We start from the raw sequence: 15,673 nt of genomic DNA on the forward strand, positions 1-15,673 counted from the left end.
TTTGCTATTCTTACTGGGGTGAGATGATATCTCATAGTTGTTTTGTAGTTGTATTTTTTTTAATATCTTTAGATTCTGCAAAGTTGCTTCAACCTATTTTTATTTTCTACCCAGACCATCCTTCTGATGTTCTTTTTTAAAATTCATTTTAATGAACACTTACAGAGACTTTGGATTTCCATTCATTCATTATTGCATTTTTTCTCTCTGCCCACCCTTGACCCCCAATTCACTCTTCTCTTTGAAAAGTAAAAAAAAAAATTCCTTCACTGTTATACCATCCCTCCCCCAAGTGTAATAGTTGTAGTTTTGGTGGCTACTTGCAAGCTTGTAAGACCCCAGACACTATTAACCTGAGTGGGAAAAGACAAGTATATTTTGAAGAGAAATAAAAAACCAAGCCTGTTTCATGGAAAAGAGTAAAAAAAATATACCTACTATTACCACTGCTCCTTAATGTTTTCTGTTGTTGTTGTCATTGTAGTTATGTGCCATTGAATCACTTGCAATTCATAGCGACCCTATGTACAACAGCCCTAAAACCTGCTCTATCTTGTGCCAACTTTACTGTCTCTGAAACACCTATCGTCATTACACCAGTCACTGTATCAATCCATCTCATCGATGGTCTCCCTCTCTTTCTCCACCCCTCCACCCTTCCAAGCATGATGTCCCTCTCCAAGGACCGTTCCTCCTTGCAACATGCCCAAAGTATGTCAGACAAAGCCTAGAGGATCTAAATATCCCACAAACTACCAAAAGAACAAACAAATATGTCTTGGAGAAAGTACAGCCAGAGTACTCCTTGGGGGCAAAGGTCAATCTTCAGCAAAAGAGAGGAAGACCCTCAACCAGAGGGCAGATGCAGACACAGTGACTGCAGCAAACTCTGACTCAGGTATGTCAGAGGGTGTGAGGAGGGCACAGGAGAGGATAGTGTCCCCATGAGTCCTACTCGACTCGACGGCACCTAACAACAAAGACAAAGATTCTAGCAGTTCCAACAAGGAAAATGAGAAGACCCAAAAGGTTTTAGTTTTTTTAAAAAGTATCAGAATTAGTAAGAAAATGTGGCCTTCCCTTATGATTCTGGCAGTGTGCTGGGGAGTCAGCCCAGACTCACGTTGCCCCGTCCACAACAGGACAAAGAACTGCTGGGCTGCTGTGGTCTGTGGGGTCTCACTGGGTGATTTTCAGAAGACTCGAGGCTCTCCTGAGAACTCTTAGCACCATACTCGTACACACACCACCCCCAACCACTGGCTGATGTCTACATGTGAGGCCCCTGGGCTGAGAACTGAAGCTGGGTCTCCCAGAACCAACAGCATCATACCACCCCTTCCACCATCTCCTTCCTTCCTCCCTCCCTCCCTCCCCTAAAACTGTCTCCAGAAACAATTTGGAAACGCTTACATTCTCACCCAGAAGCATTTTTACATCTTTGGAACCAAAGTCCTTTTTCAGAAGAGGCTCTTACATAACTTTGAATCACAGAGAGATGGGGTTTTTGTTTTGTTTTTTTGGTGTTTTTTTTTTGTTTGCATAATTCCAAAGCTGGCATAAAACATTTCTCAAAATTGAGGGGCTGTCTTCCTTTAAAATGTATTCTTGTACAGGAACTCTGGTGGACTAGTGTCAAGAGGCTGCGCTGCAATCCTGAAGGCACGCAGTTCAAACCCACCAGATGATCTGCTGGAAAAGGATGGGCAACCTCCCCCTGTGTCAGTCAGATCTGATTCAACAGTACACAGCAAGGGGGGGAAAAGTCTTCTTACCAGATGAAGAAGATTCAGGGTTGCTTTTCCTCTCTTTATTTAAGGAAATGTAGCTTCTAAATAGCTCTTGATGGTTCTGTCTGCTAGCACCTTGCTGCCTCCCTCAGGTGTGCCAAGTCAGTGTTCCTACTCCACTTTCTCAATAGCAACATCCCTGATATATGGAGCCTCTTACCAGCTGCACACGCTCATCTAACTTCCCTCCAAGAGTTCCAGCCTGTCTAAAACTCGATACCTTCATGTCAAACTAGGAAGATAGGTGTGATTTGAAGAATTCCTAATCAGTTAGGTTTTCAATATGCTTCACTTTTTTTTTCCTTTTAAAGACGTACTTTTTTTGCAGGTAGAAAATCCAAGTGGTTTATTGTTATTGTTGTTGTTGCTGTTGTGTTGGATGCCATCAAGCAGACTACAACTCCTATGACCCTATGAACACAGACCTGCACCTTGCCCTATCCTGCACCATCCTCACAATCTCTGTTCTGCTCAAGACCATTGTTACAGTCCCTGCAGCAGCTCATCTCCTTGAAGCTCATCTCTCTCTGACCCTCCACCTTGCACAGCATGATGCCCTTTTCCTGACAACATGTTCAAAGCAGACGAGACAAAGTTTCACCTCCTAGCTCTAAGGAGTAGTCTGGTTGCACTTCCTTCAAGAAAGGGTTGTTCTTTTGGAGGTCCATGGTTTATTCAATACCCTTTGCCAACATCACAACTCAAAGGCATCAATTCTTCTTCAGTCTTCCTTGGTCATTGTCCAACTTTCAGATGCATGAGAAGCAATTGGAAATACCAGGGCTTGGATAAGGCACACCTTGGTCTTTCTACTGACACCCTTGCTCTTTAGAACCTTGGAGAGGCCCATTGCAGCACATCTTTTGATTTCTTGACTGCTTCTACCGAGGATATTTAAGTAAAATGAAGTAATGGACAACTTCACTCTTTTTTCTATTGATCTTGATGGTGCCAGTTGCTCCCATTGTGAAGATTTTTGTTTTCTTGATGTTGAAATGCAATCAGTGCTGAAAGTCGTAGTTTCTGATCTTCTTCAGTCCGTGCTTCAGGTCTTCTTCACTTTCAGTAAATAACATGCAAAGAAAGTTGTTAATAAGTCTTCCCCTGATCCTGATACCTCAGTCTTCTTCACAAAATCCAGCTTCTTGAATGATTTGCTCATTACCAGAGTGCAGGGTGTAATATCTGGTGCAATAACTGAGGCTTTTTTATCTCTAGCATCAATTTCTGCCCTGCCCACCACTTAATCACAGTCAGAGTGATTATTAAGTATGAAAGGAGAGGTCAACACTCCCGTTGACAAGGATGGTAGAGACCTATCCTGATTAATATCAACGAGACCATGAGCCTCTGCAGAATGTAAATACTATTTGTTAAGAATTCTAATCCTTATGATGTTAATAGGTTAGATTACAAGCAGACCTTTAAAAAGACAATTATCCTTATCTGTTTAAGGGTAGGTCTCCTTAGGTGTGTGGCCTACATGATATTTCTGTTTGGACCTTTTGGCAAATAGCTAGATAGATATTGTCAGATGTACAGAAGAAGAATCCGTGCCCTTGAGCTGTGGTTTTGGAGAAGAGGACTGAATAGCCCAGGAACTGCCCAAAGTCTGACTGAGAGGAAGTACAACCAGGAGGCTCCTTAGAGGCAAAGACAGTGAAACTTCATCTCACGTACTTTGGGCATGTGGTCAGGAGGGGCCAGTCTTTGGAGAAGAATATTATGCTGAGAAAGGTAGAAGGTCTGCATAAAATAGGAAGACCCTCAACAAGATGGATTGACATAGTGACTATAACAATGTGTGCGAGTATGTCGGAGATGGTGAAGATGGTGCAGGAGAGGGCAAGGTTCAGAGCTGTTGTTCATAGGCTCACAATGAGCCAGTCAACCTGACAGCACACAGCAACACACCTGGCACGTGATCTCCAGTCAGTGGGCTGCTGTACATGCTCACTTTGGGCTCATAAGTAATCCTAGCCCACCATCTATACTATACCCCTGCCTCCCAACAATGACTTGGGCATTCTCTCTCTCTCTCTCTCTCTCTCTCCCTCTCCCTCTCTCCCTCTCTCTCTTTCCCTCCCTCTCTCTTTCATTTTGATAAAGTGACCACAGGATCACAGGATAGCTTCCAGCGTCAGCATCATGAGGCCATGCCTACCTGCTGACAGCTGGACCCTGCCTCCCCAATGTTTTTATCTCGAGATTTGATTTGCCTCTAAAAGCAGGTGAGCCATTTCATTGAAATCAATCAATCAATCAATCAATCAATCAATCAATCTTGCTCTCCTCCTCTCACCTCTCTCTGCTGGCATAGTCTGTAATGAGTTACACTGCTCACTCAAAGTTTGTGCACTTCCAGTGGCTCAAAGGTTCAAATCCACCAGAGGTTCTGAGAGAGAAAGATAGGCAGTCTTCTCTAGTAGAGATTTACAGTCTCAGAGATCTGAGAGGTGTGGCTCTGAGAAGAACTTCAGGGAGGGATGCACTGAACCGAGCTCTCCCTTGAGCGCTCTCTCTCCATAGAACACAACATGAGACTGTAATCAACATCACTGAACCACAAATGTAGACATTATTGAATTGTTGTATACTTTGTTACATATCTTTTCCTACAATAGAAGAAAATGACACTCATCTCTACACTTTAAATAGATGGAGTTTACTGTGTGAAAATGACACCCCAATAAAGTTGATTTTTAAAGGTGAAAAATAAGATCTCGTGAACACCACTTTTGTCCTTCTAAAGTTAGGGAGTGGGAAAGGGAACACCAGTGGCAGAGTTTCTGATTCCTCAGAGTTTATTCCTCTTCCTTGGGGGAATAATTTCGGGGAAGGAATCGCCCCTCACCATTTCTCTAGAATTTCTCTAGACCAACAGGTCTCGGTGTTCCTCCCCAGTGGCCTCCTGGCTGGCCTTCCTCCCAGGCAGCCGCGTCCTGGCTGGCCTTCCTCCCAGCTGGTAGTGTGCTATCTGGCCTGACAGATCCATTTGTAGGGTGTCTTGCAGACGTTGTCATTCCATTTGCCGTTGTATGTGAAGTGGGCACAATCCTCACCTCCACCCTGACCATGTCCGTACCAGTCATCTGGCTGGTCTGGCGCCCAGTGCCTGAGGGAGGAGAACCACACAGAGTTGGGAAGGTCAGATGGTGCAGAATTCAGGTCTGGGAAGGAGCAGCCGGGGTCAACACCATGAGGAGCACAAGGGATGGGGGACACACTCACTTGAAGCCGGTTTCGTAGTCTGTCCCATCCACCCATTTCCAAACTCCATCAAGGTCATGGAGGCCCATCCAGTGTTCTGAGTTGCCCATTTTTTCCTGGACAAAATTCTGGAGGAGGGGGACAGCATGCTTTCATGATTTTTCTCAACTCCTTGATGAGTCATTCTAAACTTTAACTATGCATGAAATCCGTTAGGCCAGCAAATACCCAGACCAGTAAAGTCTCTGAGGAAGCCACGTCAGCAGACTTTAAAGCTTCCTATGTAAAACTGATGTGCATTCGAGCTTAAGAACCACTTCCCTAGATCTAGGCCCCAAGGGGACATGGGTCCCAGAAGCCCTCACCTGCTCTTCGCTGGAAGTGATGACAACCAGGTGGGCACCATTCATCTGGCAGTATTCCTCTGCCTCAGACCAGGGCTTCTTAGAATTAGAGAACCAGTAGCAGTTACCTTTAAATTCTTCCCAGTTTGGGGGACAGCAGGTGGTCTGAGAGCCTGAGGTGGTAAGAAGGGAAATGAGGCTGAGATGATGCCCAGAAAATGGTGGGAAGAAATTTGGACCGAGGTGTGAACACACACACACACACACACACACACACACACACACTCCTCACCATTGTTCTTGAGAGCTGCCATCTGGCAAACCAGGGATCTCAAGCCCTTTTCCAGCTGCTGGACTTTCAGGAGCAGATTGGAATGGCCTGGAACACAGACAGATGGGCAGTGGGGGCAGGGCCCTGAGTGTGGCTGCCGCTGACGCCTGGAGACCAGGAGCCATTATGTCCTCCCACACACCTCCCCAAGGAACAGTGGCCTCTGACCTGACTGGAGTTTCTGCACTTGTTCATCCAGGTTTTTCTCCAGAGTAAGCACCTTGTTTTCCAAGCTGCGGGCTTAAGGAGAGGGTAGCTCAGCACCCGGCTTGCCACATGCCACTTTGCCTGACCCCAGGCCCCTCTCAGAGGCTCTCTTACCTGCTTGCAGCTCTTGCTTATGACCTTCCACCTCAGCACGCAGAGATGTTATCATTTCTTGCAAGTGACCACCTGGGGCATGGGGTGGGGGGAGCTCAGTGGCCAGGCTTCCACTCTCATCTACCCCCGTCCCAGACAGCTCACTCCCACCCCTGGGCTCACCATGGGTGTTCAGAGCCTGCATCTCAGCATCACTGGTCAAGGTGAAGTTGTGGAAAGTTGTCCTCAAGGTCAACAGGTCCCACTGAAGCCTAGAACCTAATTAGGAGGATGAGCCGATCAGAACCAAGAGTGATGGCATCCTCGCCCTGTGCCAGGCACTGGCCAGAGCACTTCACATGTATTAATTAGCTGGCTCAATGGGACAGGCACTATTGTCCCATATTGCAGATGAAAAAAACGGGGGCTTCATCATGGTGTTCAGTAATTTGTCTACCTATAGCCACCACATTTTGATTCATGGTGACCTCCGTGTGAAGAACAGAACTGCTCCATAAGATTTCTTTACAGAAGCAGGTCCTAAGCCTTTTTTTCCTTGGAGCCTCTGGGTGGCTTCAAAATTCCCACCTCTAGGTAAGTATTTAACTCTAAGTCATTTGCACCACCCAAAGACCTTAATCTTTCTATATAGCTCAACTAATAAATTGCTGGAACCAGAACTCAAGTCTTATTGTCTAACCCTTGTACTTTATAGGGAACTCTGGCAGCTTAGTGTTAAAGAGCTGTGCTGTCAACCCAAATGTACGTGGTTCAAATCCACCAGTTGCTCCACAGGAGATGGGCATGCTCCTCCCATTTGACTCTCTGACAGACCACTTGAGGGTCAACTGTGAGTTGGTTCCAACTCGACAGCACACAACAACATAGCAACAGTGCTTTACAATCAGCCCATGGATCCATCACTGCCTTCATCAGAACCCCCATCTCTGCTCATTCATGGCCCCATCAATGTTTCCATCACTGCATCACACAGTGGTCCCATCATGGCCAGGATGGCTGGCGACTGCACTGCTGTACCAGTAACCCTCATTGTTACCCACATAACTGTCCTAGTATGGTCCCTTTGTCTAATGCTTTGCCCTCAGCTTTGGTCCCCATTGCTGTCCCCATCAATACTTCACTACTGCATCTCATTATTGCCCCATCCCTGCCCACCCCTCTGGACCTCACTTTGGGATCCGAGCACACAGATGATGACCAGCAGAATGAGGCTGAAGCCCAGGGAGAGCAGGTGGAGGTGGAGTCCAGAACAGAGACGCTGCAGGAGGAACTGGAGAGAATGCAGCCCTGCAGGGAGAGAGAGGGCCAAGTGGAAGAGAATCCAGGACACAGCAGGGACAGGAGAAGAGGGCTAGAGGAAAACTGTCTCGGAATGAAGGTTGGACACACATCAGCTTGGGGGAGGCCTGGGAAGAAAAGGTGGTTAGTAGGGGATCCCGGCCCTTTGGCCTTCCCTATTGTGAACCAGCAACATTCCCAAGTACATAATCTCCTGCCACTCCATGCATCTGTGCACACAGGCAGGGGATAACGGTGATGTGTAAGGTCCTGTCACCAGAACTCAGGGAGCTGGCAGGAGCACACAGAGAGAGTTGAGCATATTGCAGACCTTTATCAGGCTCATGTTCATCTGTAATATCAGATTTGAAAGAATCTTATCTTTCACATCTAACTACTATTTATCTTCCTTTACCCTACTGGTGAGAAACTGCACTGCAACCCCAAAGGCATATGGTTCAATTCCACCAGCTGTTCTGCAGGAGAAGGCTAGGTAGTCTCTTCCCATGTGACTTACTGCTCAGAAAACCTGCTGGGGGGTCAGCTATGAGTCCATTCCTACTCGACAGCACATAACAACAAAATCAAACCCTACCCTACAGAGCTCTGGTGGTCCAGTGGTAAGGAGCTGTGCCGTCACCTGGAAGGCACATTGGTAGAATTCACCAGTCGCTCTGTAGGAGAAAGATGAGCAATCTCCTCCCGTGTGATTTATTGCCTCTGATTCTGACTCAACTTGGTCGTACATGACAAACAACAAAAATCGTACTCTAACCTCTTTTCTACTCCTCACAGAGTCCAGAAAGGCATGCCAACTGTAATCTTTCTGGTTCCTGTCACTGTGAGAATCTCAGACCCTCTTTAGATGGGGACCACCAGATGCTGGACCTTGAAAGCAAGGACCCCACTAGTTTCCATGGTAAAGATGCTCAAGAGGAAACCTGATCTGTCAGCAGAATCCATCCAGGACGTATCAAGGGGGTGTTTTAGGAAAGAATGCTTCTCCGGGGGTCCCATTCCTCTTACCACTGCTAAACTTCTGGCTGCTCTTCTCACTGTCCGGGTGCTGCAGGTTTTCATACTGCATCAGCATGCTTGGAGCCTGCAGCGCTGAAATGAAGGCAGGACAATGTCAAGGCTGGAGCAGGTGCGAGGCCAAGGAGGAGGCTGGGGCTGCTGCTGGAACCGAGGTTCAGGTTCAAATAATCCGAGGGCTACAACTAGAAATGGGAATGTGCTCAAGTTTGCAACTGAGCTGGGGAGTGTGGTCTGAACTGGGGTTTGGGTTGGAGTTGGGTTGAGTTTAGAATAGAAGTTGAAGACAAAATTACAGCTAAACTTGTTGCTACAATTGGGTCTGGTTTTAGAGATCAAAATGAATGCTGTATCTCGTACCAGGCTTGGGGTCAGTACTTGGGTTGGGCTGTCAGTAGAACTGGGCCTAAGTGAAAGCTCAACTTTCAACTGCACGGAAGCTGAGGTGGTGGCTAAATGATCAAGCTGGGTCAGGGAAGGCACTGAGATTTGTAGCTGCAGCTAGATGTGAGCTGAGCATGAAACTGAGATTGGTCCAAAAAAGGGACTGAGTTTGTGTCTTAATGTGGAGCTGAGAGTTGAGGCTGCTAGAACTCAGTCTAGAATCCAGTGGAATGGTTAGTCCCAAATCTCCACTTGGTAATTAAACCTCCAATCCTCCCCCCTATATTTCTTCCCATTTGGTTCAGACCCCTTCTCCCTGTTTTTGCCAGCATCTTTCCCTGCCCCTCTGCTCTCATCTACCTCCCAGATTAATTACCTGTGTGTGGAAAGTCCGGAGCGTTGATTCCTGGGTTCTTGAGGCAGCACAGCAAGTAACCCGAGTTGGGAAAACTGGAACCTGGAGAGTTAATCACAGGATTGATCACCAATCAGGTGTCTCTACCAGTGACTAAGGTCCTGGTCTTTATGTCTGGAAGCCCAGGAGTCTATAATCTAGGAGATGCCACTTCTCTGACTTTATATAGCAAATATTAATGAGTTTGTATTTAAGTTGGAGCGTAGGCAGATTGCACATGTTTCTGGAAACTGTGTGGGGCTGACTTTGCCTCCTCCTCCAGGGCGTGCCTTTTCACTCACTTTTATCATTTTGGGGAAGGAGGACTGCAGAGAAGGGCCACCGTACGGTTTGTTCTTTTCCCTCCACCCAAGACCTACTTTCACTTCCTGCCTCAATTTCGCAGAATTGTTGGTGTATCCTGCAATTACGCAGCCAGACTCAAGGGGGTTCATTTCTCTGCTTTTGCTCACTACCAGCCTGAGTCCTGGCATTTGAACCCCAGCCCCGCTTCCACAGCAGGTTAGGGGAGGAGGGTCAGCCTTAGTCTCTAGCTAACATGGCCAACACGAATCAGAGCCTACGGCATGGCTACAAACAACAAAAAAATGTGTCGATTCCATATATCAGATTTTGGCCTAGTGAGAAGGAGGTGCGCTGCCAACCCAAAGGCACATGGTTTGAATGCACCACCTGCTCTGCAGGAGAAGGATGGCAGTCTCCTCCCCTGTGATTGACGGCCTCTGCAAACCCGCCAGAGGGTCAGCTATGAGTTGGTTCTGACTCCATGGTCTCAACAACAACCACCACCACCAAGGATATTTGCTGTTGCTGCTGTTGCATGTTTAGTGATTTTTCTGCGTATGTTCCAAGCAATATGCATTGTTTGCCTGTGGTCTCTGAGCCTCTGTTCTGTCCGATTAGTCGTTTCCTAGTAATTGGACAGTTGTTTTCTTAAATGTCTTGAACAGATAAGTCTCCCGGCCTTTGCTGAGGGACTGTGTGCGTATTGAGGGAAGCTTTCAATAGTCTTGAAGTCTACACCTCTGCTTTAGCTTATACTTCCTGTCTGTGCAGAACAGCAAGGTCAGTTGGAGGTAATATCCCAGGGTCTTCTGGGGTCTTTCTGGAGCATGCATGCCTTCTCAAGTTCTGACAGCATAGGAAAAGCGTTCAAAGCTCCTTAGGGAAACTTCATTACTCAGCTTTTCCGTAAAAACTTTGTGGTCAGCTTTTTGTTTCTCCAAACTACTATCCCAGCCTTGGGCAGCTGTGATGTTAAACAATTGTTAACTGCCTGTTTTAGACAAAGGTTATGAGGAAGGTTGTTTTCTACGAGAAAGGTTGTTTTGCAATGAATACACTTTAAATCAGATCAACGGAAAATGAATTCTGACAGTAGGGGTATCCAGGAGCTGTCAGATGGAATAATGACAGTTCACTAAGGATGAAGCTATCTGGGACCCTCCAGTGGCTGCTGATTTTCACAGTTACTGTAGTTATAAGAAAGGAAACTTGGTTGCACAATGGTTACGCATTTAGCTGCTAACCAGAAGCTGGGCAGCTTGAACCTATCAATTGCTCCTTAACAGAAGGATGTGACAGTTTGCTTCTACAAAGATTATACAGCCTGGGAAAGTCGAAGGCCAGTGCTTTAGTCCTGAAGAATGACATGGAGTCATTGAATCCAACTCGACAAGGATAGGTGGGTTGGTTTTTTTTTTAGAAAGTCTGTGTGTGTGTGTGTGTGTGTGTACTGTCAAATTGGATCTGACTGGTACAGGAAGAAATTGTCCTTCCTTCTTCAGCAAAGCATCTGGTGGATTCGAACGGCTCACCTCTGGGACTGCAGTGCAGCTTCTTGCCACTGAACCACCAGAGCTCACAAAGGATAGGATTTGTTTGGTAGTCATGAGGCAACTGGTTCTCAAGGCAACCACAGAGCTAGAAAGTAGAAGATGGAAACATAGCAAGTTAAAACATAAAACTTGATTTTGTGACCAAAATCCAATCATTTATTTGAATAAACCCTTCTCATACATAGTATTGAAAGCCTTTGATTAATGTCCTTATTTCAGGGAAAGTTGATGAGACAATTTTTGTCAGTGTCATCATTATTTATACTGAAGAGCAAATTTTTAGGAGTTCTCACTCTATCAACCCAAATGTGTTTTCTCATACAGATTTTTAAGAGTCTTTTGTATATTCTAGATAGAAGTGTTTTAGTGTAAAACACAATCATGCAGGCTGCCTGATAGCTGTTGAATATGAAGCTCAATTGGAAATCATATGGCCTATAACAAGTTCAGAGAAGCCTGTGGTAGAGCGGAATTAATAAATTCAAGATTATTCAAATACATAGTATAGATGTAAAACTAACATCAGTTGCCTCTAGCTTGCAAAACTGGTTGTTTTGCCCTAGAATTCTTCTGGCCTGTATCAGATGCACCTTAGTCTCCAGAGAGACACCATTGCTCTTCAGTACTTTAGAGAGGTCCCTAACAGCAGACTTTGCCATCGCAATATGTCTTTTAATTTCCTGGCTGCTGGTGCCAAGAGTGCTGACTGTGGAGCCAAACAAACTAAAGCTGTGAACAATCTCAATCTCTTCACCATCCATCCTGATGCTGCCAATTGGTCCAGTAGTGAGAATCTTTGTCTTCTTGACATTGAGCCTCAAGCCATATTGAAGGCTGCAGTCCTTGACCCTCTGCAGCAAGCGCTTCAGGTCCTCCTCAGTTTCAGCAAGCAGGATTGTGTCATCTGCATAACGCAGATTGTTGATAGATCTTCCACCAATCTTAACCCCACATTTCTCCTCATAGAGCTCAGCCTCCCGGATAATATGTTCTGCATACAGGTTGAAAAGGTATGGAGACAGGACACATTCTTGGCATACATCCTTCCCAATTTTGAACCATGCAGTGTTCCCTTGCTCTGTTCTGACAACTGCCTCTTCGTCCAAGTATAGGTTTCTCATTAGCACGATCAAGTGTTCTGGGATTCCCATTCTTCTCAGACTCAGCCATAGTTTGTTATGATCCACACAGTCAAACGCCTTTGCATAGTCAATGAAACACAGATATACATTCCTCTGGTATTCCCTGCTTTCAGCCAAGATCCATCTAACATTAGCTACAATATCCCTAGTACCACAACCCCTTCTAAACCTAGCCTGGACTTCTGGTAGTTCTCTGTTGATGTGCTGTTCCAGTCGTTTTTGGATAATCTTCAGTAGAATCTTGCTTGCATGTGAAATCAATTATATTGTTCTATAGTTTCTACACTCTGTTGGGTCACCCTTCTTTGGGATGGGAACAAATATAGATCTCTTCCAGTCAGTTGGCCAGGCGGTGATTCTCCAGATTTCTTGGCACAACTTGGTGAGCACATCCAGGGCAGCATCTGTTAATATGTCAATTGGTATATCACCTATTCCTGGGGCCTTATTTTTTGCTCTTTCCTTCAAAGCAGCCTGAACTTCTTCCTTCATCACCATAGGCTCTTGCTCATATGTTGTTTCATGAAATTCTTCTGTGTCTGCCAATTCCTTTGGAAACAGTGACTCAGTATATTCTTTCCATCTTCTTTTAATACTTCCTGGATCATTTAATATTCTGCTGAAAGCATCCTTGATTATAGCAATTCAAGGTTTGAACTATAGTTATAGTTGTTATAGTTATAGTTTATAGTTATAATTATAATTGTTATAGTTATAGTTATAATTTTATAGCTATAGTTATAGTTGTAGTTATAGTGTTATAGTTATAGTGTAGTTATAGTTATAGTTATAGTTATAGTTATAGTTATAGTTATAGTTATAGTTATAGTTATAGTTATAGTTATAGGTATAGTTATAGGTATAGTTAGTTATAGTATAGTTATAGTTATAGTTATAGTTATAGTTATAGTTATAGTTATAGTTATAGTTATAGTTATAGTTATTACTAGTTGCCTCTTCTGATTCTTTATCCCCTTTTGTAACACCTATTGTGCATTTTCTCTTTCTGTGTCATGCGAATATCCTGGTTTCTGATAACATGAAAACATGAAACTGCCACTCTATCAAAGGGTCTTTGACCCAAGAAGTCAGTAAATGAAATGTATAGACATCCTTTTTTCCTTTGTCATCTTAATGTGTATAGAACTTCAATAGTGTAACTTTATATAAATCTTTCTGTAAAATGTAACCTGTGGAGGAGTGTTGGGCTTAACTGGCTCTGCTGGTGGTCTGATTCCCCTACTCTACTCTCACTCTATCTTTTTTCATTTTCTACAGCATACCTTTTCTTGATTTTCAGTAATTAGAGTGGTTACTGGGGATTTTTTCTCCTATAATAAAAATACTTGGTATGATCTAAGAGACACTTTCATTGAAAAGTAAAAGACTGCTCAAATGTGGAATGACATAGATTCTACAGAATGAAACTCTAGGCCACCAGAGCCCCTCAAAATGGCGAAGTAGCAGACAAATACTTAGAGTTAGAATAAAGAACTCAAGTTATATAATACTGATTGGAGGCAGCATGATAATCGTCCAAATATTTGGTGAGAAGGAGCCTGGTAAGGAGGAGTTACACCTTTTTGGAAACACCTTGCTCAAGTGAAAACTTGTCAGTGGTTGCCTGGAAGATTCACATAAGGCTTCTTCAAGAAACGTTGCTTAAGGAAAAGTCCTGACACCGCTCATGACAGTTTATCCACCTTCTCCCAGCCTAAACAGAGAGGAAAGGGAGGGGGCTTTGAAAACTTCCCTTGTTGTTGCTGTTATATGCCCTCATATCATAGACTGTGACTCATGGCAACCCTAAGGACAATAGCTCTGAACCTTGTCCTATTCTGAGCCAATCTCACTATCCCTGATACTCCTGCCCCAATTACTCCAGTTACTTTGTCAGTCCATCCCACCTGAAGTCTTTCTTTTCTGCACTGTCCCTCCACCCTTCCAAGTATGATGTCCTTCTCCAAAGACTGGTCCCTCCTGAGAGCTCAGTCTCCCAAATGATCTGTTCCACATATATATTGAAAAACTATGGAAACAGGATGCATCCCTGGCATACACCTTTCCTGATTTTGATCCTTGCCGTGTTGTTTTTGGTTTTGGTTTGTTTTTTTTTCCCTCTGTCCGATGACCGCTTCCTAGTCTAAGTAAAGATTTTGCATGAGTACAATCAAATGTTCTGGGATTCCTATTATTTTCAATATTAGCCACAATTTTATATGATCCACACTGTCAAATGTCTTTGCATAGTCAATGAAAACTCAGATAGGCATTCCTGTGATACTCTCTGTTTTCAGCTGAGATCCATCTGTCATTGACTGTGATGGCCATAGTGCCACAGTCTCTTCTAAACCCAGCTTGTATTTCTGGAAGTTCTTTGTTAATGTACTGTTCCAGTTGTTTTTGGATCATCTTCAGCAGAATCTTGCTTGTGTGTGATATTAGTGATATTGTTCAATTATTTCCACACTCTGTTGGATCACCTTTTTAGGGGAATGGGAATAAATATGGATCTCTTCCATTAAGTTGGCCAGGCAGTGGTCCTCCATATTTCTTGGCACAACCTAATGAGTACATCCAGGGCAGCATCTGTTTGTTGAAGTATGTCAGTTGGTATGCCATCAATTCCTGGGGCCTTTTTTGCCAATTCCTTTGGAAGAGCTTCAAATTCCTCCTTCTTCACCATTGCTTCTTAATCATAGGTTGTTTGATGAAATTCTTCTGTGTCAGCCAATTCTTTCCAGTATAGTGACTCTGTGTACTTCTTCTATCTTCTATTGATGTTTCCTGGATCATTCAGTATTCTGCACATAGCATCTTTAAGTAGTGCAACTCAGGCCTTGAATTTGTTCTTCAGTTCTTTCAGCTTAAGAAATCCTGGGCAAGTTTGTCCCTTTTGATTTTCTAACTCACTTATTTACACTTAATAACTGGCCTTAAAAAGTCATAAAGGTCTCTTCGGAGGGGGAAGTGAGCTGGTGGGGAGGGGTGGGAAGGGAGAAAATTGCAGCAATGAATGAATGGAAATCCAAAACCTCTGTAAAAAAATAAATTAATTTTTTTAAGTCATAAAGGTTGTTGTTATTGTTAGTTGCTATAATAGATCATGACTCATACTTGTGCTATGAACAACAAATCAGAACCTTGGCCCATTCTTCACCATCTTCCTGTCTTCCACCATGCTCAAGTCCACTGCCTCAGTAACTGTGTCTGTATATCTCATTGAGAGTCTTCCTCTGTTTCACTGATCCACTATCTTTCCAAGCATGGTGCCTTTTTCCAAAGACTGGCCCCTCTTGATAACATGCTTAATGTACAGAAGACAAAATTCTACCATCTGTGCCTTCCTGCACTTCCTCCATGACAGATTTACTTATTCATATTTTAAGTGTTTCCTTTTAAAACTCTATAAGATGAATGGAAATCCAAAGCCTCTGTAAATTTTCACTGAAATTAATAACAAATTTAAATTAAAAAAAAAGAATTAAGTTAGAGTAAGGATGGCAATGGAACCACCTTACCTTTGTAACTTGATTTGTGCCACTATTAGAACCTCTACTCAGAATATTATTGCTTTTCAATTTT

General features: G+C 44.0%; 1 protein-coding gene and 1 pseudogene across 1 annotated transcript in view; both read right to left on the bottom strand.

Annotated features, from left to right (window-relative positions):
- The window catches only part of LOC102848627, a 21,186-nt pseudogene extending 17,445 nt beyond the window's left edge, over nt 1–3,741 (bottom strand).
- A 1,022-nt stretch (nt 3,742–4,763) lies between these two features.
- The window catches only part of LOC102849037 (asialoglycoprotein receptor 1-like), a 37,518-nt gene continuing 26,608 nt past the window's right edge, over nt 4,764–15,673 (bottom strand). Inside the window, exons 3-11 of the mRNA XM_006899166.1 lie at nt 9,070–9,150; nt 8,301–8,384; nt 7,167–7,283; nt 6,159–6,254; nt 5,997–6,068; nt 5,637–5,723; nt 5,366–5,517; nt 5,022–5,128; nt 4,764–4,905 (exon numbers count right to left, since the gene is read on the bottom strand). Of these exons, the coding sequence (XP_006899228.1) occupies nt 4,764–4,905; nt 5,022–5,128; nt 5,366–5,517; nt 5,637–5,723; nt 5,997–6,068; nt 6,159–6,254; nt 7,167–7,283; nt 8,301–8,384; nt 9,070–9,150 (938 nt within the window). The remainder of the gene's footprint in view (nt 4,906–5,021; nt 5,129–5,365; nt 5,518–5,636; nt 5,724–5,996; nt 6,069–6,158; nt 6,255–7,166; nt 7,284–8,300; nt 8,385–9,069; nt 9,151–15,673) is intronic.

Source organism: Elephantulus edwardii, unplaced genomic scaffold (genome assembly GCF_000299155.1).
Source record: "Elephantulus edwardii isolate Elephantulus edwardi_28Jun2011 unplaced genomic scaffold, EleEdw1.0 scaffold00246, whole genome shotgun sequence".
NCBI lineage: Eukaryota > Metazoa > Chordata > Mammalia > Macroscelidea > Macroscelididae > Elephantulus > Elephantulus edwardii.